The sequence below is a fragment of the Mauremys reevesii genome, linkage group 1 (assembly GCF_016161935.1).
Source record: "Mauremys reevesii isolate NIE-2019 linkage group 1, ASM1616193v1, whole genome shotgun sequence".
Lineage (NCBI taxonomy): Eukaryota > Metazoa > Chordata > Testudines > Geoemydidae > Mauremys > Mauremys reevesii.
In genome coordinates this window covers 340,201,836-340,226,149 of record NC_052623.1, presented here as the reverse complement: position 1 = coordinate 340,226,149, position 24,314 = coordinate 340,201,836, and the positions used below count along the sequence as shown (strand labels likewise).

Below are 24,314 nucleotides of genomic sequence, written 5' to 3'. Positions count from 1 at the left end.
CTTTTGATTTGACAATTGTTTTTGTTTTCCAATTTCCTTTCCTTTCTTTTGTTTTATTTTTTTTATGCCAGCATTGAATGCAGGTAAATCCTACCTTTAAAAAATGGAGTCTATTTACATCTCTGCAGCGCAAAGTCTCGTTATGCTGTGACAGTTGTGGTATGTTACAGAGGTGACAGCTTTTACGCATTGGAAGTCAGCCTTTGAAGGCTTGAAGATATTTGCAAATGAAATAGATTATTAGTCTGGAGGATATTCTGCAACAAAGAGATGCCACTGTATATAACACTTCGGTAAACTACTTTTGTAGATGAGAGCAGCGGTAACTGTAGGATGATGAGGTAAGGTGAGTTGGAGTCAAAGATTTGTGTTTCTTTGACTATGTGGCCTTATCATATACCAGCATGTTACCTTCTGATAATAGATGTTTTATTTATGACTCCTTTTGATGATTAAACAAGAGGATTCAACTGCACAGAACATTGTCTTTCCAAACAATCTCTAAGGATCAAGTCTTGGTGGTGAACTGTTCTTGGTTGCATAGTAGCCACCATGTTCGCTGACACATTTGCTGTATTAAAAGTATTTAAATCAATGTGGAAGTTACCTAGACCAGTGCTTCTCAAAGCCGGTCCGCCGCTTGTGCAGGGAAAGCCCCTGGTGGTCCGGGCGGGTTTGTTTACCTGCCACATCCGCAGGTTGGGCCGATTGTGGCTCCCACTGGCTGTAAGTGGTGCGGGCTGAGGGACATACTGGCCACCCTTCCCGCAGCCCCCATTGGCCTGCAGCAGCGAACCACAGCCAGTGGGAGCCGTAGTCGGCCGAACCTGCAGACGTAGCAGGTAAACAAACCGGCCCGGACCTCCAGGGGCTTTCCCTGCACAAGTGGCAGACCAGCTTTGAGAGCCACTGACCTAGACTATGAAATGCATGGTATAAAAACAAGTCTATTTTAATAATATTTGGTGTTTTTCATCTGGAGATGAAATATTAATTGGTGCAAGGACTGGAACCCCTCCTCAGCCCCGAATATCAGGACTGTCCCTATAAAATTAGGACCTCTGGTCACCCTACAAGCTAGACAATATAAGATTGGTGTATTTTAATTTATTTTTCTCTGTATACATGGAGCATAAATAGAATGAGGTCATCCAAAGACTGTGCTTACCATGGGCTGCATGGTGCCCTGATTTACATCTCGTGGAATGCCACTAACATCGGTCAGGCTGCACAGTTGGAAGGGCTTACTGCTGCACCACTGAAGTCAATGGAAACTTTGCTATTGACTTCAGTGGGAGCAGAACTGGGGGGCCTAAATCGAGAGAGAATTTGGGTGTGATTAATATATTCTGAGGAGATGTATACATGCACTTCTGGCAAACACGCATCTTCAGTGACAAATGGTCTTAGAAATATCTACAGAACAATACATACAATGATGAATGTCACAATATACTTTTAAAATGATCTCTTTGGGTGCTGTTCTGGTTTGGGATCTGATCCTTTCTCAGACAAAACCTCTACTGCAGGGCTTTGAGTGCAGGAGCAGGCCCTGAATTGACAGGCTGATCTTACCAACTTTCTAGCACCAACCAAGAGCTTTCTTGCCGCTACATTGGGCAGGCAACATTTACACACTTTTACCACACAAGCATGTGTGAGATACCACCACTTTCTGCGTACTCTATAATAGGAAATTAACTGCCGTGCCTCAGATACTGGTGTGAGGTAACTGTTGACTCTAATGATGACAACTTTATATGTGTCACTGTACAAAGGCTTGTGTAGCTAATTCAGCCAAAAAGTACAGCGCCTAACTGCTGCATTCTAGGTGCATGAAGGCAAGCCTGTGCTACAGTGTAAAGACACGACGTGGGTGGCCCAGATGGAATTCTCAGAATTGCCCTGGGAATGTATATATTTGTCAAACTGCGTATTTGGATCCTCATTTGTATAAACCTCTTTCCTTGTTAACCTTAATAATCACTTCTTTACTAGTATTCAATCTGCCATATTTTAATTTCATTATGCTTTTACTAAGATTAAAATGCAATGCTTATTAGTTTTGGAGAAAAAAATTCATTTCAATATAAATGACAGCTAACGTGTGAACCTGATATGTTAAATGCAATTGATAAAACTGTTTCATGCATAAAATGCCTTAGCAAAACTGCATTTTAAGCACTTTATAAAACCCCATTACAGTGAAATTTATTTTTCAATCATGGTTTTGATGATGATTTTTTTCTTCCAGCGAGCAGTGCTATGCCCAAGGACAGAGCTGCTACATAATAAAATAATATTCAGAAGCATTTACATAGTGCTTTTCAGCCATGGGGATCAGATTCTAATACCAGTTCCATTGGTGTAAGTCTGGAGTAACTGCATTCTGATGAGTGGGTTCAATTCTCATCTCATTTATACAAGTGTAAATCCACAGAAGTCAATGGAGTTAGTCCTAATTCTCACTGTTGTAACTGAGGTCAGGATTGGGCCCAGTGGAATTATTCTCAACTGATAGCAGTTCAAATGAAAATACTCTTAATTATCTAATCTGTTTATTTAGGTCCCCATCATCCTACTGTCTGAACGTCCTGAATTTCAAAGCACTTTACATAGGTTAGTTTCATTAACCCAAGTTTAGAGAAGTGGAAACAGAGTCTGAGTCTGTGTGAATTGCCAGTGTCTCACTGCACTGCAGTTGGCTTTTGCATTGTGTGTTAACAATCGTGACTATAACTTCTCATGTACAGACTGCACAATGGATTTTTGCATGACACAGCAAGCAACACTGTCTAAATTACACTAGAAGTTGCAGTTGTGTGTCAACATAGATTAAACCACAATTAAATACGTGCAGAAATATTCCAGATAAAGAGCTAGGGAAAAAAACCTGGGTCTTCTATTCCTGTGCTCTATTAACTGGACCAGATTTCCTCATTATTTAAAAAAGATTTATATTAGGCTCCATCTGCTGTAGATTTAAAAACAAGCTCATTATCATGCATGATGCAATTCTAGTTTTGGGGCTATAGCAGTGTTAAGTAGATTTTGAGTATTTGATTAATTTTCTTCTTATAAGCAATAAACGTACTTGATAGATATCCAGTTGTAAGAGCCTGTAATGAAACACATCTAGGAAACAATGGCAATCAATGAGCTGTAACTTCATTAAGTCTTATCTCTTTATATGAGATACTTCTCATTTAACTGGAGGTGGTTAAACTTTAATAATTTTTTAAAGGGCGTCTATTTAGGATATATGTTAATTCTGGATCTGAATCAGTTTGTGTCAGGCGTAAATATCTTGGGTTAAACATTAAAAAAAGGAAGAGTGTTGTGTTTAAAATAATAAATGATTCTCCGTATAATAGTAATTTCCATTATGGAACATTTATGGAACATTTGTGTTGTTTACTGGAACGCTGCAGATTGTAAAAGGAGACTCTTTTGGCAAAAAAGAAGAGAAATATTTGTGGAGCAGCAGCTGTAATTATGGGCTTGCTCTGCTAAACACCTGTCTGTCACTTGATTTATTCAGAGTTTGCTTATAAAAAGTAGCAACACAATTGAGGACTAATCCTGCTGTCTTAATGCAGGCAGCAGAACTTCTGTTGAAGTCTGGAATCTATCCTAGGTCAATGTGGCCACCATTACTGTAGATTCTCAGCACCTCTTGGTCTTAAATCTGTTTATTTTTACAACACTCCTGTGAGAGAGAGAGGCAATGTTGTCCCTGTCCAGTGCTACTGGAACACTTTTTAGAGTGGAGGAGCTGGGCTCCCGCCCCTGCCAAGGCCCCCACAGCCTGCTAGAGCTGGGTCTGGGAGCAGAGTTATGGCTCCAGGAGTGTGGGAATGTGGACAGTGGGAAGGGGGGGGGCAGGTGGACCTTGGGGCCAGCAGCCAGGAGCTGAGACCCAAGGTGAGGGGGCTGGCAGCCGGGAGCCTGAGTGTGGGGGCTGGGAGCCAGCACCTTGGATCGTGGGACTGGCAGCAGGGACCCTAGGTGCGGGGCCAGGAGCAGAGCCCTGCATAAAACCTGGGGGTGCTGAAGCATCCCCTGCACCCCTCGTTCCCGTGCCTATGTCCCCATCTTCCAAACAGAGATCTGAGGCACATAGAGGCGATGTGACTTGGCGAAGGTCACAGCATAAGTCCAGAGCAGGGGCTTATCCCCAGACCTCTGAAGTCCTAGACTAGGTGTGTTAACCACTGACCCATCCTTCTGCTAACTTTTACTGGTGTAAAGACTACTGTGTTGGGCTCACACTATGGTGTTTAGCTGAGGTGCGGCGAGACCATGACGGACTCTCTGCATCACATAAGCCTCACTTTGGGGCTATTTGCTGGAGCAGCTGGTAAAGCAGTCGTGGATGTTTGTGAACCAAGCCTGCATAGGCCTGCGGCATGTACTGCAATGGGGAGGGATCTAAAGAGCCATCTTCTTGGAGATCCAATGACCCGGATGCCCTCGTCAAGGATGTGGAGGGGCTGCAGCTGCTACTTCAGCTTTGGACCTGGTTTTGGAGGTGGATTTTGCCTCCCTAACCCACTTTAAGAAGCCTAGGTGTGGATTTCACTCGCGATGGGCAAATTCTAGGTATTTGCCTTCTAAAGCCTTTCTGCTTAGCATGGAAATGCTAAAGCCTCCTACAGGAAAAGGGGGGTTAGATGTGAGGGAGGGCTAACCTTCTCTCTCCTCCTGCCCTCACCAGAAAACCCAGATCTCTAAGGTGACATGGCATTCTAGAGTATAGAGATTCATATATCTAGCTCACTGGATCAAATCTGGTGCAGATAGGGACTGGCTCCAAATCATTATCATCTGTGGCGATCACATATACTCTGTGCCTCAGTTTCTATTTCTGTAACAGTGGGATAGTGATTCTAACCCATGTACAGTGCTTTGAGAGTCAGGATGTTGAGCTAATAGGTTGATGGGAACCTAAATATACAGATTAGAGAATTAACAGTATTTCATTTGCATGGGTGTCAATTGGGAATAATTCCATTGGGCCCAATTCTGACCGCAGTTACAACAATGTAAATCAGGAGTCACGCCACTGACTTCAGTGGATTTACACTTGTATAAATGAGATCAAAATTGAACCCATTCATTTGAATGCAGCTACTCCAGACTTATACCAATGATGCTGGGAGGATGAAAAGCACTATGTGTGTGCTGCTATTATTTAATATTATTTTATTAATATCCAAATTTATTGCAGGCAGCAAGTTTCATGAGCACTGCATGAAAGATTGATGAAGAAGTTTATTAATTTAAAGGAGTGGGGGAAAATAAGGTGGTGTTTATTAGTATTCCATCAGTGTCAAGAGGCTGCAACTAATCACTGAGCTAGACACTAGACAAACATAGAGTAAATAACCCCTACCATGATGAGTTTGCAGTCTGAATAGACACTAAAGAAGCCTTTCCACCAGAACAAGAATGACAGTCACTGTACAGAGGCCCACACCTTCTGCCATACTGACAAACAAATCAACCAAATAAATAACCCTACTTCAAGCAAAGTGTTTATACTGTGCAAAGAGAGAAGACCCAGAGACTTCCTGGAGTACCTTAGGGGCTTGGCTATTGGTACTTCCATATGAAAGGCACTCCTGTACCAGGGGGGCTCTAGACATTTCGCCGCCCCAAGCACAGCGTCATGCCGCGGGGGGCGCTCTGCCGGTCGCCGGTCCCGCGGCTCCGGTGGACCTCCCGCAGGTGTGCCTGCGGAGGGTCCGCTGGTCTCGCGGCTTTGGTGGAGCTGCGCGGGACCAGCGGACCCTCCGCAGGCACGCCTGCGGGAGGTCCACCGAAGCCGCGGGACCAGCGGACCCTCCGCAGGCGTGCCGCCGAAGGCACCCTGCCTGCCGCCCTCCCAGCGACCGGCAGAGCACCCCCCCTGCAGCATGCCACCCCAAGCACGCACATGGCGTGCTGGGGCCTGGAGCCGCTCCTGTCCTGTACTGGTGTAGGCAACAGTGTGTTACCCTTAGAAAGATCAACAAGATGGACAAAGGGGAGTGGGGAAGAAAGAAAGTAATATTCCCATTCTTGCAGTATAATGGATGCTGCATTGTGTACACTCCATCCGCACACTAGCGAATTCCTTCATGGGCAGCATGGCTCCCAGCAGTAGCTATAGAGGCTATAATCTAACTCTTATTTAGACAAAAGCTTGTTCCGGTCATCTCCAAGAATTAGTCCCATGTGATATACAGTTTTGCAATGAATGTCTGGTAGTGCACACAGAACCCACTGTCATCAGGATAGAACTGGGATCTTCAGCACTCATATCACAAGCCCCTACCACTTGAACTAAAGGACAAAATCCTTTGTATACACCTTTGTTCAGTACTGATGGAATTTTACATGCCTTCAATCCACCAGCAGCAAATAGATTATGCCAAAGTATCCGAGAAACCAATGGGCCCAGGTTCAGACGTGCCCAAAGGTTATATAATTAGTTCAGCATGTCTCTTATTGTGGTTGTAAAGGTCCTTGATGGTGTGGCATCTGAATGAATCGTTAAGTCTCCTGTACTAACGTATAAGTCAATCAGAGATGTGACATTCACTTCCTGGGATACTGACTGCTTTTCTTTTATGTGGCTTCCATGTTATACCTGGGCTTTAAAACCGAGGTGACAGTTTTACCCATCTTTAGATACTGTTGGTGTGTGATTCAAGGTAATGCCACTTCTCTAAGGGATCAATCTCATGCCCATTATTGAAGTCTGTGAGTCTTTGCATTCACTTCTATGGTCATTGGATCAGGTCCTGTGTGTTCAGTCTTCTGAAATGCTGAGCACCCTTCTCTTCCTTTGACTTGGAATAAATGGAGGTGAGGACAGTCAACCCATTGCAAGACAATTTGGTCAGTATCTCACAGGATCTGCCTCTCGTTGCTTTTTTCAAAGCCCAGCCATCCATCCACCAGCACATGTGAAATACAAGTACTGTCCGCTTGATAGGTCATTTGAATATATAGTATTATTAAAATTCTCCCTAGGAGTCATACACACTAGTAAAACTAGTGATTTCCTTCTAGAAAGTTAATAATTCCATTGTAATGTGTGTTCTCCTTTCACATGTCATCTAGAAATTGTAATAACAAGCAGTTTCTACTTGCCCTTCAGTTTTGTCTGAAAGGAAAAATCCTGGCTGACAATTCTGTATTTATGATAATTTTGTAGCAGGATTTTTTCTTTGTGCTCCCTTTCCCCCTCCTTTCATGGATAGTAAATCTTCTTCCAGAAGCATCTGATTCTGAAAGTGAAGGTTATTCTGAGTGGGAAAACAAAGAGTAGGGGTAGATTGGATAAATATAGCAGTGCTTGCTCTTTCGTTATTTCTGAGTCAAACCTCCTTTATCTTCATTTTTCAAACACTGCTTTTCGATTGAATTAAGAGCATGTGGTCTGCATTTGGGGGAGTGGGGGCAGGGGTTGATAAGCTGAGAAATATTGAACTATTTTGTAAACAATTCACTTTCTTGTATTCCACAATTTTCATTATTTTAACTGTTGCTTATTAGATATTCAAAGGTGTGCTGGATACATTCAGAATCACAGACAAGATGTGCCCTGGTCCTGAGGAATTTACAGCTAAGGTCCCAAACCTCATTGTGATCTGCATTGACTGACTGACTGCAGTGGGCAACTAGGGTATGTCTGCACAGCCCCCGCAGTTGACAGACTTGGGCTCGGGGGGGATCATGCTACTGAGCTAAAAATAGCTGTGTAGATGTGGCGGCTTGGACTGGAACTCAGGCTCTGAAACCCGACCTGCGTCTTAAAAGTGCTGTCCACACAGCTGTTTTTAATGTGTTGGCGTGAGCCCCGCAAGCCTGTGTCTGTCAACCTGGGCTCAGAGTCTCATTGCTGTTGGCTGTGTAATCACTGGGACTCCATGAGGGTGTGCATAACAGTCTGCCCATAACATCAGAGCCAAACACAGCAGGATTGGGCGTTACCTCAGTGCCCATAGCCTCAAAGCCATGGTCGGGCCTGATTCTGGTGTCAATCACAAAACAGATGCAACACTGTCTGAATTAACTGCCTTCCTTTCTTTAATTTTTGAAATCCACTAGGGCTCTACTTTTTTATGTACTGAACTAGTGGTGCACAATACTGTGTGAAGTTTGTTTTTATGTTCAGTGTGTGTTTAAAATAAACAAACCAAAAAACCCACAACGGATTTGGGTTGTGTAAAGAAGGGTCTGTGAGGCAGAGACCTTTGATGCTGATTTTCAACCAGGCATATGTTTAAATGGCCATGGTTAAACCCTGTGACTCTGGAGATTGTAAATTAGTATAGTGAAAGAGTGTTTGTTGTACTGACTGTCAAATTGGTCTTTATGGACCACATCTTACCATCAGGCGTAGAGCAGAGTATCCCGCTGAACTTACTGAGGTGTTCTGCTTAAAAAACACATGGCATGCTGTGGCCCTGTGTTTGAAATTTCAGGCCACATTCTGCTTTTGAACACTCAGATAAGGTTCCCATTGAAGTCAGTAGGAACTGCACATGTGTGGAACATATACTGTATATGTAATCTTTTTATGTAGATCTTTTCATCCATAGATCTCAAAGCCCTTTAACAAAGAAGGTAAGTCTCCTCATTCCCATGTTGTAGGTGAGGAAACTGAGGCATGGGGAAATGACTTGCCCAAGAGCAGCCAGCAAACCAGTGATGGAGCAAAGAACAGAACCCAGGACTCACGAGTCCCAATCCACTAGGCAAAACTGCATTCCTTCTTGGTTATTGTCTTTTATATATATAACAACAATATATGCAATATATATACAACATATATGCAAGTGAGGGAATCTTTGCTATGTGGAATGTATAGCATATTGCAGTCCATCTCAAAGGAAACCTAACCTCAGTAACTTTTTACTCTGCAATAATTCTCAGTGCCTGAGATGACAAAAAAGGGTTCAGAGCAATTGTATTATTGTCTCTTTTGAGCTTAAATATATTCTGATTTTCTCTTTAAAAGTTCTCATTGCAACTTTAATGCTCTACTAAACAAAAATAAACCTCTCGTCAGCATCAAGGTTCTGTTGCTGGCCTTATCAGGAAAAAAGGTTGCTGCCTCTTTAAGTCACAAGACCTCATGTTTGCTGTAACAACTTTCCAATTGTTAAATAAACTCTGACCGTGAGCAACTGTCAGACAGATATTACACCGTAGGCTTCAGTGAAAGAAGCAGCAGACAAGCATTTCAGTGCTGAGAAGCTCTCATTTCTTTTCTTTTTTTTTCTTTTTAATTTGACGTATTACTTTTTTACCAAGAAAAAAAATTACAATGAGATAATATGATACATTTGGATATGTTTAACAGAAATTGCCATTTTGGACTGGGATTACAGTCTACAAGTGTTGTGCAAAATTTCCCCTGCAAACTTAGTACTGAGAATGTGTCCAGTTCAGAAACCACATCTTAATAGAAGCTTGGAATAGCTAAACCATATGCAACCAAGCCACTTATAACTGGTAGTGAGGTGGAGGATTACCATTCACAGTTATAAACATTAGACAATTTAAGTAAATACTACTGGCGTTACTTAGATGCTTGTGGGAATGAGAGAGAATTGCATTAATCTTTATAGAGATTTTAGAACAGTAATTTACAATGTGATACTTCTAATATTAGTGTGGGGGGAAGGATCTAAATGATTATTCTTTATTATACAGTACCCTATTGTATTAGCCACTATAGAAACAATTAATACCAAGAGAATCCATGTCACAGAAACCACGCAATCTAGGGTGACTAGTCTAGACAATATTCTGTAATATAGACAATAAACAATAGACAATAAAATAGACAATAAAATAGACAAACTATAAATCAATATTTGAAGGTACAAAATTGTTTTAAACAAAGCTAGCATGAGGAGGGAGATTGTCATTTGTTAATTTTAGCTTATTAGTTTCATTGTTGTTATCCCGTCTAACTGTGTGGAGCCAGTTGCAAGATTGGGACTAAGTGAGATCAGAAGCAGGCCTGGGATCTTTTTATTTAATATACAATTTAATATTACTAGAAAAACTGAGCATATTTTTCTACATTAAGGAGGGCATCAGTTGGCATTTCAGCAGTTTCCCATCGTGAAAGAGATTGATGCTCATTTTTTTAGGAGTAATTTGCTTCAAAATTCAAAAAGTTTAAGTATGTTAAAGTAATTTTAACTAAACTAGGTTTTTTACCATCTCCAATCTAATTGAGTAGCTGACAATTACCATTTAAAAATATTAACTGTAGAGAGCATAACTGTGGTAAATGGAAATTGTCAATTTAAAAATCAATCCTGTCTGATTTTTATCAATTATTGTTACAAATAAGACCTAAAATCTTCTTATAACTAGAATAGATCAGAGAAAAAAATTCTGTTTTTTTTCCCTTCGGTTTCCTTTTTGTGCACTGGAAAACACTTTTTGAATAATGGATGTCACTATTTCAGTTTTTTTGTTTGTGTGGGTGTTTCACACAACAACTAGGGAGAAGAGACATTTAAAAAAAATAGGAAAATGTGATGGTAAAACACACACAAATTGGCAGATGATCTCAGGGGCAACTGTAGTTCCTGATACTACTGCCTACTAATACTCTCTCTCTCTGTGTCTCTTGTTGTGTTTAAGTGACTAGATTTCAAATTGGTGTCCCTTTCACTAAAGCAGATGGTAGGCTTAGTAGATCACAGCTGCAGGGCACACAAAATGCACCATAAAGAATCCACATTTACAAGCAGTTTTCTAGAATAGAAAATACTAGATGAAATGTTTACTTGATATAAAATGCAGAGAAGATTTGAATCAGGACCTTTAAAATAATTTATATGTGATGCTTCTGAAAAAAAGAAACATGGAAAATAATATGGAAAAGCTTCAGAATAATGTTTGAATTAATTACAGTAGTCAATGAGAATGTAATCAATCAGCCCAGAGACACATCATCAGCATGTTGTCTTGCCATGTGGGAGTCTCAAGATGAGAATGAACAAAGGAGGGATCTGATAGGGGTGAACTGTTGTTGATATGATGCCGAAGAGGAAAAGCAAAGCACACACTGTATCTCTGGGGAGCAAACCATCCCTCATAATCTGATCCACAGAAGAGCATTAATATTACCCCTGAAGGCAGCTGCTTATTTGTTGGCTGGGAGGCTGGTAGCAAATTGTCGCAAGGGGGACAGCAAGTGGAAAAAGCAGTGTTCCAGTGAGGGGAGTAGGAATTAATGGTGTAAAAAAAGGGAGAGATGGGGAGGAAAGAAAACAAGAACATTGACTTCAATGGAGCCAAGATTTCCCCTGCTGTCTCTATGCTAGCATTTGTTTTAAAATTGCTCACCCTTGCATTACTGCCAGTCCAGCTTCACCAGCGCTAGCAACATTAGAGTGCTGGGATAGACTTGTATACTTGTATACTGGCTGTTCAACCACCGTGTTGCGTAAGCTCTGGCGAGCACTCCCACTCGTGTTAGCATGACGGTCAGAAATTTTAAGAGAACGTCTAGCATAGGCAGGGGTGCTGAGTCTAATTGTCTAAGTGGGTGAATGGAGGCTTTGAACTGCTATGACAACACCCTATGCATTCTCATAGAAAATGGAGGGCCTTTCTCTTGGCCCTTTTGTGAACAACTTTACGGAATATAATGGAGCATTGTAGCCCTGCTATAGAACTCTATCAGATGGGTGAAATGGAGTTGAGGGGTGGGGTACTAGGGACTAGAGCTACTGTAGAGGTACCTGGCCTCTCCATGGATTGCCTAGCCTCCTATGAGGGACCTTCATGGGGACCTGGGTAGGTGACAGGCTCTAAGGGGAGGCAAACCCCATCTTCCTGGACAGATGCTGTCGGGGAATCTCCAGAAATTTCATTAAGATTTCCATGCAACATTCCTACCCCTTCTCCCCGCAGCACACACTCCTGTGGCTTTCCCCACAATATGGCCTGTTATTACTGAGACACCTAACGAGCTGGTATTCTCAGTAGATTGGAATTATCAGTGAAGCCTCTTTTGGCACACACTGGGAACCTCTGGGTATTATAGTTACTGCCAAAAATTCAAAGCAAACCTTTGTTTTTGGAAAGTGAGTGAAGCTATCCAATCCAAATGTGGACACTGTCCCCTTCAAATTTTGGAGGCACTAGGTTGTGCTGCATTGTAAATGTAAGCATTGTTACATTCCCATCGCATTGTGCTGTATAATTTGTGTCACATTCCAAACTGATGGATCACGATGGGATGCGCAGTAATGAGATGCAACCCATTCTTGGGTTATTTTTTTTCCCCTTTAACAAAGGCATTTCTTTCTTGGATTAGATACAGCACATCTGTTTTGCAACTGAATCTAAAATAACTGCAAATCTGGAAGAGACCGTATCAAATGTGAGAAATGGCCAATTTCTTTTTAATATTGAACCATTTTACAACATTAATATTTCCAGAATAGCAGATCTTAGCTGCTGAGAGCACAATTAACTTCCAGGATTTCTACCCTCCTGAGAGGTACCACAGAGAGCAGAATGAAAGCGCACAGGCATAAAAGGGGAGCCAAAGGCAGCATGGCTCCTAATTGCAGGAATATGCAGACATGGCCATCAAGGGATAAATGCTCTTAGGGACAGGCATTTCTTGCGGGTGCTCTGAGATCAGTGGAGTTAGGACCAGATTTCCCTGTGGATCTCTCGGCTCTGCAGAGTTAGAGATCCATGCTCTCTCCTCATCCTCTAGAGGGAAGAATCTGATGAGTTTGCTGCACACTGAAATTCTTTGTGTGTTCAGATGACTTTTTTCCCCTTCTGTTGGTTTTTCTATGGGAGGGGAAAACATAGGGACACATATATAGCTAGATGAATGATGAAGACTAGAAATAAAAGCGGGAGAGGAATTATTTAGGATGGTAAATAATAGGATTAACCGGATGAAATTCAGAAAGAGAATTTCCAGTGGGATTAGGTGGTGGCATAGTCTTCCAAAGAAAATTTTGGCAAATCCATTGAAAAGTAGATTAACCAAATCTCTAGAAAATGTACTAGGAGGAGCCTAGCCTGCACTGTCAGGGAAATCGGTTAGGTGACCCGATCAAAATTAAAGATGGCCTGTGTTCTTATCTGAACATAGGAAATTGCCATTCCCATCACCACTGCAAGGGGGGAGGGTTCATGATTTAAAGATCTCAGTCCTGATTCTTTGCTGCGCAGAGTTTCTGCTTCATGCAGCAGAGGAAAACGCATCAGGGAGGCTGTTACCATTTCTTAATTATCTGTGCTGGCCACGGCATAGATTCGAGTTGCCTGGGGGCTTCAGCAATTATACCAGCTGGTATTGTTCCCCAAGGGATCATCTACTGGCTGAGGGGATGCTTGGTGCCCATTGGACACCTCTGCACATCCCACTTCACTGATGCCAGGTGGGGTGGTGGTGGTGTATGGGCCAGGTCCATGCCAGGGGAATTCTGATCTGGGCAAAGCTGGCCCCTTTGCACCATCAGAGTGGTGCAAAGAAGCCAGAATGTGATAGAAAATCTGGCCTTGGTTTGTATTTCACTAATTCACACTGTTTTGTGTCGCTGTTGAATACAAACAGCCCAGACTATTGCAGTGGAGTTGTGTCACAGAGGCCCATTTGTGGTTCAGTGCTGTATCGGCAGTTCTTGTATGGCCTGACATACTCACCACACCTAACACACTGTGGTCATAATCTCAATTTATAAGGTGGCATGTAGGATTTGTAATAATCTTGCATGATGTATGTATGGGGCATGGATATGGATATGTAGCTCCCTGAGTTCTGGATATGGCCTAGAATAATATACTTAAAATGTGTTTGGCAAGCAATGTGTAAGCACAGTCTGCCTTAGATAGAGGTATGTGCATTTGCTTTTCTGACCAGCCTAGTTGTCAGGCAGAGACAGTATAAAGTAAACAAAACAATCAAGCTAACAAGTAGGGGAGAAGACAACATGGTGTCTACAGCCCAGCAGGAGAGAGACGCTTGGTCTGGGTTTTACTTTTCTAAGAATAGATTGCAAAGGTTTACTGGCTGAACCTCCCTGGCATTATAGACCAGTGATAAGCAATTGAATCAACTGTGTGTATACAATATTACTGTATTATAAAAGTGTATCTAGTCATGTCTTTTCTGCCAATGATACAGTGGTGATTAATATCCTAGTGAAATGTATGTATTAACACTATATGAGGAAATATGGGTGCTTAATGATACTATACTTTAAAGTCTGTGACCAAACACCGTGAGAAACAGTTAGGTTCCCTCCCAGACAGTAGGGAATGCATCTACCTGTTTCCAACAAAATTAAACAAGGTTTGACCAAAAACAATGGAAGCCCTATTTACATGGAACTCAGCAGGGGGATGGGAAGCCCTCAGGAAGAGAAGAGCATGAGGTCATTCTGCATCTTGGAACAAGGTCACTGAACTTTGGAAGAAATAAGCAAGGACAGAAGCCATCTTTGGCATTCATCGTGAGAGACACACGCAAGGGGTCAGAGCTCTTGCAAACCGAGAAAGATGGGTCCATCAATCAAGGGTGTCAAAGTCTCTGGGAATGGAAGATTGATAAGGAAATGACCTTGAACAAAGATTGTAGCTGATTGAGTAAGGTCTTAGCCATTAGAAAACGCATTTTTGCTTTTTTGTGTGTTTGTAGCCCTTTTTTAACTTTATTCCTCCTGCTTGGTGTCACTTAACTCTGTCCTTTTGTTAATAAATTTGTTTTATTTTTACTATAAACCAACTCAGTGCTCTGCTTGAAGGGAAGAGTGTATTTACCCCAGTTAAGTAAGCCTTGTCTACATTAAAGGGAAAAGTGGATCTGAGCTATGCAATTTGAGTTACGTGAATAGCGTAACTCAGATTGATGTAGCTTAGATCTACTTACCGCAGGGTCTACACTATGTAACGTTGATGGGAGATGCTTTCCTGTCGACTCCCCTTGCTCTTCTTGATCAGGTGGAGTACAGGAGTCAATGGGACAGCGATCGGTGGTCGATTTAGTGGGTCTTCATTCGAACCATTAAATTGACTGCTGATGCATCAATTGCCACAGCGTCAATCCTCTAGTAAGTGTAGACAAGCCCTTAATAAGCTGTAATATCCTTTTGGCTCTTTAAAGGAGCAAATGAACCTTAATATCTCTCTGACTGGTCCAGGAGGTGGCTGGACGTTGCAGAGCATATGGCTTTGGGAAAATTCAGAGTTAGGATTGCGTTGAGGTCACTCTCCAAGTGCTAACCAAAGCTGGTAGAAAACAGTGAAAGTGACTGGTGTATTGCTGGCAGACTGCTGGGTTCAGAGTTGCGGGACTAAGGCTGCACTTATACACAACCACTCCGGGCATGTGAGTCGCTGGCTGTGAACGTCCCAGGCAGGGAGTTAAAGTAACAAAGCTTTTAATGCACATAAGGTTTACAGGGTAAGAGGTGATACAACTCCTCATCCCAGATTGCACCCCAAGATGTGATAGTAGTGTTACAAGTGTGGGTGATGGCTCATGTACAGAGAAGGTTTATAATAAAATAACATCTGAATGAGACAGCCTATTCATGTGCCTCGACTGATTTGCGGTACATAATAGTACAATGACAATAATCCCCAATGATTCTGGAACTTTAACTGCTGCATTCTCCTACCTGTCAGTGCTACCTGTTTGAAACAAAAACCTCTCCTTACAGGGACAAATGCCCTGGATTACATGGAGGGCAAATGACCTTGTGCCAGTCGATAAAGGACTGCAATCTATATTCCTAGGAGCTCAACCTTGTTCACATGGCATTGAAGTGAAATCCAAAGCATATGCACTGTGTGCAGCTGTTATGCAGAGTGATTTACATCTCTTCTGGCTTAACTCCTGTTTAGTGATCAGAGCTGAATCTTCAGCTGAATCAAAGCCATCCAACAGTGTTGTTACTCTGCATCTGCTGCTGTGACCAAGGCTGAGAGAATCTCTCTTGGTCAAACTCCCACTCGCTGCCTTGTGCCTGTGTTTGGGTTCTGCATAGCAACTGGGGAGGTGAAATCCATTCCAGCAACTTCGCAGGAGGGTGAAGGGCTGTTTCGTGGTCCCTGCTACTCCATCCTGGATCACATTCTAAGGTGACTCTCTGCCCCCATTCATTGTATAGGGAGCCAGGACACAACTCAGCTTTGTGGATCACAGTGTTGTTCCTGTGACTTTCTAGGCACCTAAAAGTGGGGCACAGTGACACTCAGCCTTTGAATCATTGAATCATAGAAGATATGGGTTGGAAGAGACCTCAGGAGGTCATCTAGTCCAACCTCCTTCTCAAAGCAGGACGAACCCCAACTAAATCATCCCAGCCACAGCTTTGTCAAGCTGGGCCTTAGAGGTTTTTAAGGATAGAGATGCCACCACCTCCCTAGGTAACCCATTCCAGTGCTTCACCACCCTCCTAGTGAAATATTTTTTCCTAATATCCAACCTACACTCCCCGCCCCCCACTGCAACTTGAGACCATTGCTTCTTGTTCTGTCATCTGCCACCACTGAGAACAGCCTAGCTCCATCCTCTTTGGAACCCCCTTCAGGTAGTTGAAGGCTGCTATCAAATCCTCTCTCACTCTTCTCTTCTGCAGACTAAATAAGCCCAGTTCCCTCAGCCTCTCCTCATAAGTCATGTGCCTTCAGCCCACTAATAATTTTTATTGACCTCTGCTGGACTCTCTCCAGTTTGTCCACATCCTTTCTGTAGTGGGGGGCCCAAAACTGGACACAATACTCCAGATATGGCCTCACTAGTGCCGAATAGAGGGGAATAATCACTTCCCTCGATCTGCTGGCAACGATCCTACTAATGTAGCCCAAGGGCACACTGCTGACTCATATCCAGCTTCTCATCCACTGTAATCCCCAGTTCCTTTTCTGCAGAACTGTTGCTTAGCCAGTCGGTCCCCAGCCAGTGCATGGGATTCTTCCATCCTAAGTGCAGGACTCTGCAGTTGTCCTGGTTGAACCTCATCAGATTTCTTTTGACCCAATCCTCCAATCTGTCTAGGTCACTCTGGACCCTATCCCTACCCTCTAGCATATCTACCTCACCCCCCCAGTTTAGTGTCATCTGTGAATTTAATGAAGATACTGAACAAAACCGGTCACAGGACCGACCCCTGAGGCACTCCACTTGATACCAGCTGCCAACTAGACGTTGAGTCATTGATCACTACCCTTTGAGCCGACAATCTAGCCAGCTTTCTATCCACCTTATAGTCCATTCATCTAATCCATACTTATTTAACTGGCTGGCAAGAATACTGTGGGAGACGGTATCAAAAGCTTTCCTAAAGTCAAGGTATATCATGTCCACTGCTTTCCCCTCATCCACAGAGCCAGTTATGTCATCATAGAAGGCAATCAGGTTGGTCAGGCATGACTTGCCCTTGGTGAATCCATGCTGACTGTTCCTGATCATCTTCCTCTCTTCCAAGTGCTTCAAAATTGATTCCTTGAGGATCTGCTCCATGATTTTTCCAGGGACTGAGGTGAGTCTGTAGTTCCCCGGATTCTCCTTCTTCCCTTTTTAAAATATGGGCACTATATTTGCCTTTTTCCAATCACATCAGCCAACTCCCTAAGTACGCTTGGATGCCCTGCATCCGGCCCCATGGACTTGTGTATGTCCAGCTTTTCTAAATAGCCCTTAACTTGTTCTTTTGCCACAGAGTGCTGCTCACCTCCTCCCCATACTGTGCTGTCCAGTGCAGCAGTCTGGGAACTGACCTTATCTGTGAAGACCAAGGCAAAAAAAGCATGGAGTACTTCCGTTTTTTCCACATCATGTGTCACTAGGTTGCCTCCCCTTTCAGTAAGGGTCCCACACTTTCCCTGATCACCTTCTTGGTGCTAACATACCTGTAGAAACCCTTCTTGTTACCCTTTACATCCCTTGCTAGCTGTAACTTCAGTTGTGCTTTGGTCTTTCTGATTACGCCCCTGCATGCTCAAGCAATATTTTTATACTCCTCCTTAATCATCTGTCCAAGTTTCCACTTGTAAGCTTCCTTTTTGTGTTTAAGCTCACCGAAGATTTCTCTGTTAAGCCAAGCTGGTCGTCTGCCATATTTTCTATTCTTTCTGCACGTTGGGATGGTTTGTTCCTGTGCCCTCAATAAAGCTTCTTTAAAATCCAGACAGTCTTCTGGACTCCTTTCCCCCTTCATATTAGCCTCCCCGGGGATTCTGCCTATCAGTTCCCTGAGGGAGTCAAAAGTCTACTTTTCTGAACTCACGGGATCTTGTGAGGATAAATAAATTAAAGATTAGAATGTGCTCATATACTAGGGTAATGGGGACCAGAACATAGATAGTAATAATAAGTGCTGACAGTATGCTTGATTGTTCAGCTAACACGTGGTCTGGTCACTATAGACAACCGTATGAGAGATACAACTGCAGAAAAGTTCACCTGACACTTGAAGACTTAGAATCAAAATACAACTGGGAGGCTAGTCAGTCTCTATACCATGTAGTCTCTAACCTCTCTGCTGCAGCTGTCAGCTAGTGCTAATTGTGTTGATGGGTTTTGTGAGAGGAACTCCTGTCTAGGATATGCGGGGACCACCATGCAGTCTACAGATAGTTACACAATTGGTTGTAAGACCAGGCTAGATTTGAGCTAACAAAAGATATTCACATTAACTTATGTCTCAGTATTGGTGGCATATTCCAAAAGGACACACAGGTTACTTTTTCAACAATCAAGGGCAAGGCTCTTGTGCCCTTTAAACAACTATTTTCACGTGTCCTGACTTTTTGCCCTTTTTTCAATAGGTCATTGTATACAGCTTCCTCACAGTGTTGGGCCTTTGCAAGGCAGAGAGCTTCTATGAGAGAGAGAGAGAGAGAGAGAGAGAGAGAATGAATGTCTAAAGCAGAGTTACAGCAATATCGAGGGGACTTCGGAATCAATCTGCCTCCTGGAGGATAATCTGTCAGCCTGCATTTGTGTTTGTGATCATCATAACTATTTGCCATTGATCTGATGGGACATCTCTTTCTCTCTTCTTTTTATTTCTGTAGAATAAAGTCATGGGTGGATAAAATGCAAGTCGATCTTGTAACGTTGGCAAGAAGCGCAAGTGGGGTGGACGAGCTTGCCAAGGTAAGTCTAAATGGGTAGAGCCTCTGTGACAACTAGAATAGTCAAAAATGGATGGTGCTCATCATATAGGGGAAACAATTAATTCATCCCATCCTCACAGTGATTTCTTTTGGAATGAAAGCCTATAATATCCTTTTTCTCTTCTGTTTACATAGAAGGACATGAATAATGGAGACATCCATTAATTCACTCTCTTTATATTGAAGCTAATATTTAATCAGCTGTGCAGTACCGGGCATAAGGTTTATGATTATTACAATACCCACACGCAATAGCACAGCTCCTTTTACATTGTATATTTGTCCAATATGGTATCCAGGAAGCAACTATTCAAGGAAAGTTCATGGAAAGCTCTCTGTTTTGAAAGAGAAGACCGGTTTTCTGACATATAAATTCTCTGAATTGAAGAAGTCTTTGTAGCCTAGATTTCTATGGAGGAGAATGATACTATCTAATGTTCTCTAATGTTATACTACTTTAATCCAGAGTATATTTTACAGAAGGAACAAATTATTATTATTTTTATTATGGAGAAGAGGTATCCATGTTACTGTACACACTATTATTGTGCACACAAAAATAAGTTAAAAGAACATTATTAAAGTTGCGAAGTCAAGCACTCAAAAATTAGGAAATGCCAGAATTAAGGTTTCCCGTGCAACCTTAATTCAGCCCCCTTGTGTGCATGAACTGTGATACAGTCTTTAATTTCATGGTCACACACTATTTTTTCCATTGGACCTCTTCCCCAGTTGGTTCACAGAATAGACACGCTCTGAATATGAATCAAGGTTATGCAGGGAAGGGGACAGTTGTTTGAAGGTCCGTGCATCATTTGTAGCAGAATTTGGAAGGTGTATAGTGAGTGAAGCACGAGAATGCAGGAAGAGAAAGGATGGTCTCATGGTTAAAGCAGTTGAATACTATCCCCAGGAATTAAATTCTGTCCCTGTCTTTGCCATAGAGTTCTTATGTGACGTTGGGCAAGTCACTTATACCAAATTTAGTGTATTCTGTATTTTCTGGGTGCCTGAGTTGAGACTCTGGGATCTAATTTGCAGGAGTGCTGAACACCCTCAGCTATGACTGAAGTCAATGGGACTTGTGCTTTGATCATATAAAATGCCATATAATGGTAAGAACTCTAAAAAAGGAGCTCTTAGGCCGCTGAAATTTGGAACCTAAAACTAGTGAACACTTTTGACCTTAATCTTCCTGGGCCTCATTGCCCCTCCTGTAAAATAGGGACAATGCCCCCAACTCATCTCACAAGTGTACTGTGAAAATGAATTCATTAATATTTGTGAAGCACTCAGATGCTATAGTGACCAGCACTATAGAAAACTCATAAGGAAACTAATAACTCTGTTTTCAGAGGAGGATTTAGATGGGTTTGCAGTAAAGAAGGCACACACTGAACAATGAGGTGAAAACAAATCTCCTCATTAAGTGACTGTCCATTCTGTGCACTGAATGAGGCAAGGGTCCTATAGAAAAATAGTGTGTGAGAGTTAGAGACTGTATCCTAATGCCTCTGGCAGCCAAATTAAGGTTGCACAGGCATCCTTCATTTGGAATTCCTAATTTTTTAGTGCTTGACTTTGCAGCCTTAATAATAATCTTTTAATCTTGTTTTCGTGTGTAATTTCCTAGTTTTTTTTAAAAAGGAAACTGGAAAAAAACACATCCTGAAATTCCATCATGTGGGATCATATTGACACTCTTACATGGTTCATCAACAGGAAAGGAACCCTTAGACCCACTGCATACACCTCTGACACATGAGCTGATGGAGTAATTGATAGGGGGGATGAGATCCTTTGCCAGTGGTTTCAGAGATTTTCACAGCAGAACATGGTGAGACTCGGAAATTATAGGCTCCGTTTTGTTGGAGGGAGTGTGCTCTAGCAGGTATAGACTCTTCTGTGCATGTGCCCCAAGTGTGACACATTCTGCCCCATCCCTTCAGACTTGTCCCAGTCCTGTCTCTTACCCATCCCGGCCTCCTTGTCCCAGTTCCATACTTCTCACCTACTCAGTCCTAGTCTCCACTCCTCAGGCTACTCATCCCAATCCTGGTTTTCTTGCTCCGGTAGTTCTAGTTTCACCACTGTGGACTTCTGATCCCCTTATTAATCTACTCCCAAATCCCAGTTTTCTTGTGTAGCCATTCCTAGTTCATCCCTCCTCCAAACCCCCATCTCCTTACCCAGCCACTCCAAGTTATCCTCTCCTGGCTTCTCTTCCAATCTCTCTCTCCCTCACCCTGGCCTTCAGTCACACCCCTTCTTGCTCCCGTGTTCCCAGTCCCAATCTTCCTTCCAGGCTTTTTGTCCAATCTCAGTGTCCCCTCTCAGTTCTCTCCCCTCATCCTGGCTTCTGGCCAGATCTCTCTCCTCTCCTTCATCACCTGCTCCCCCCTACATATTGGTCCTAGTCTCTGTAGCCAGCCAGTCTGTGTCTGCTGCCTGACTCCTCATCTGATTTCAGTCTCTGGCATTTCCCATCCTTCTCCCAGTGTCTTTTCCCAACCCGCCACAGTTTCCCCTCTCACCTAATTCACTGTCCTAGTTCCCCACCCCCAAGCTTCTTGTCCCAATGTGTTCTTTTCCCTCCCCTCTGGTCTGGATTTTATCCCCTCTGCATGAGACTCAGTTGGATTCTTCCTCCGTGCAGCCTAGGCCTACTGGCAGATGGAGGGGGGGGGGTCATGAGGGGCATAGGAGACACAGTCTCTCTGCTTAGATGCCTGGACTAAGAACAGCCCATAGCAGCCCTGAGAACTGCAATTGTAGACAAAACCCTGTTCAGCTGTGGCTTGGAACATGCCCAGTGCATAGAGAATCTTTGAGAAAACTGCTAAAATCTAAGAACCCTCTACTGAGCATGTTTGATCTGCAGTTCTTCAAGGATTAGGATTTGGACAAATTAGGATGGAGTTTCGAAGGGACAATAAAAGGCACATCTGTGAAACAAAGGTTGCCCCCTGCCAAATTTCAAGTCCTTGCTCCAAAGGATGGAGGTGCTAGAGCTTTTAAAAGAAAAAGTGTCTTGAATATTTTAACACAGTCAAACAAAATATTTATCCATATTTCTTTCTTGGAAATTGCTGAACCCTTTTGCCTGAAATTTAAAAAAGAAAAAAAAATCAGCCTGAGGCAGACACCAGGGATGGAAAATTTCAGCCCAAATGGATATAGCTTGGCTACACTTGAACCAGTTGAAAACAGGTTCTTATAATGGGAAATGTTGGGCAACCTTACTGTTGAAACAGTGCTATCAGCCCTGCCTAGAATATACCACAATTACATGAAAACTGAAGGAACTGTTAAACTCTGAACATGGTAGCTAATCCCTTTTGAAAGCCAAAATGTATAGCACACTTAATACAAATCAAAGTGCTGTTTCACTGAGTATGCGGACTGCCTTGTGTGTGCGCGCGTATGATTCCAGAATAAGAAGCATTAATGCAGTATGTTTCCATGTAAAATACCACTTCATATTAATATAATTAATGACAGATCTATACTGCCGTATGTCTTTTTTCTGTATCCACAGATTTGAATTGCCTTTCTTTGTAAATGGGAATGTAAGACCCTGTAAGGAGTGACCTATGGAATCTCTCTCTTTTCTCTTATTTACAAGTATCCTTGTCACTTTCTGATTTTTAAAATGAGACTCCATTAGTGCTTAATTGCATCTCTTCTGAAATGAACCCCTGTCAAGGCTGAATCCCCACTCTGTCACTCCAAATGCAGAAGATGGGGGCCCACAAGGATTTTAAAAATTAATACTTGCCACCCCAGGCTTGTATTACACTCCCAAGGTTACAGCTTTTCTCTGGCCTTGGCTTGGTAAATGCTGCCACTACCCAAATGAAAAAACAAAACAACAACAACAAGTCAACCCTTTGAACCCAGGAAGGAGCACTTGGGAATTCCTCTCTGTGGGGTACCCTCAAGCCCTTTCACCCCTCCCCCACCTTCAGGGAAGAGCTGAGAAAGAAAACAAAGGAAATTAGCTGTGGCTACCAGCTAATAAAACAACATGCACAGACCTCTTAGGACACCAAAAATCCAATCCTGTTCTTAAAAAACAAAAAGGAAAAATTACATCTGGAACTTAGGTTTTTTTTGCTAGATCTTAAAAGAAACCATTCCAAAAATTAAGCACCTAAACTCGCTTTTTTGGGGGTTCAGCTTAAAGGTTACAAGCAAACAAAAGCATCAGGGGTTAGCACAAAGGAGACTCACAAGCCAAAATAAAAAATAAACCTGATTGTGTCTAACTAAACAATCCCTATCCAAATAATTTCTTCTAGGTATGGAACATACATTTTCATACCTGGTTCAAGCCTTACACAGCATTCCTGCTCTATCCCTGCAGCCCAGAGAACAACAGACAAAAGGAAAGTTTCTTTACCAATTTTAAAAAGTTCTACCTTCCCATTGGCTTTTTTGGTCAGGTGCCCACTCCTTTTCTTTTACCTGTGGGCTTGTTACCCCTTTACAGGTAAAGCAAGCAGAGAACAGACACCAAGAGGGATTTTACAGCTAACTGGCTGGCTGGGTGTCCATCAAAGGGAGCTACTCCCCCTCCCTTTATGTATCACAACTCCAGTCTTGCTATATGAGAGATTAACATATATTAAAGATAAAGCGTGTGTGAATTCTGCAGTTAGGGTCAACTAGCACTTTTATTCAAAGAACCTGCTTTCCATTGCTCATAGCTTTCTGAAACACGGAGCTTTTAGGCTGAATTTCCAGGGCTATTGTCTGACCCAAAGCCTGCTTAAGTCAATGGAAATACTTCTGTTGACTTCAAACGGCTTTAAAGCAGCCCTCTAGTCTCCACACTTTAGGTAAACTTTGAGAGTAAAATAGTTGTCTTGTCTTTTTTTTTTTTTTTTGGAGGTGAGAATGATGAGATTTTAAAAAAGAATACACAGTTTCTATTATAAAATAATAGTCATGACTTTTTATGAGCAGCTGTAGCGCCGGAGTGCGTGTGCGGAGGACGGGGGTAGATAGCTGTAAATTGGCCAGGAAATAGGCTTTAGGAAGGATAAGTGTCTCTGTGTTCTAGAGAAAAATCCATTCTGATTTGGCCAAGCGATAAGGGTTTGAAAATCACCGCTAGCACATATAATAAGGCC

General features: G+C 42.5%; 1 protein-coding gene across 7 annotated transcripts in view; it reads left to right on the top strand.

Moving 5' to 3' along the window:
- Positions 1 to 24,314, top strand: part of CACNA2D1 (calcium voltage-gated channel auxiliary subunit alpha2delta 1) — a 658,833-nt gene that overhangs the window by 58,306 nt on the left and 576,213 nt on the right. For all 7 annotated transcript variants that reach the window (XM_039518654.1, XM_039518644.1, XM_039518662.1 and 4 more), the window contains exon 2: positions 19,078 to 19,159. In XM_039518654.1, the coding sequence (XP_039374588.1) occupies positions 19,078 to 19,159 (82 nt within the window). The remainder of the gene's footprint in view (positions 1 to 19,077; positions 19,160 to 24,314) is intronic.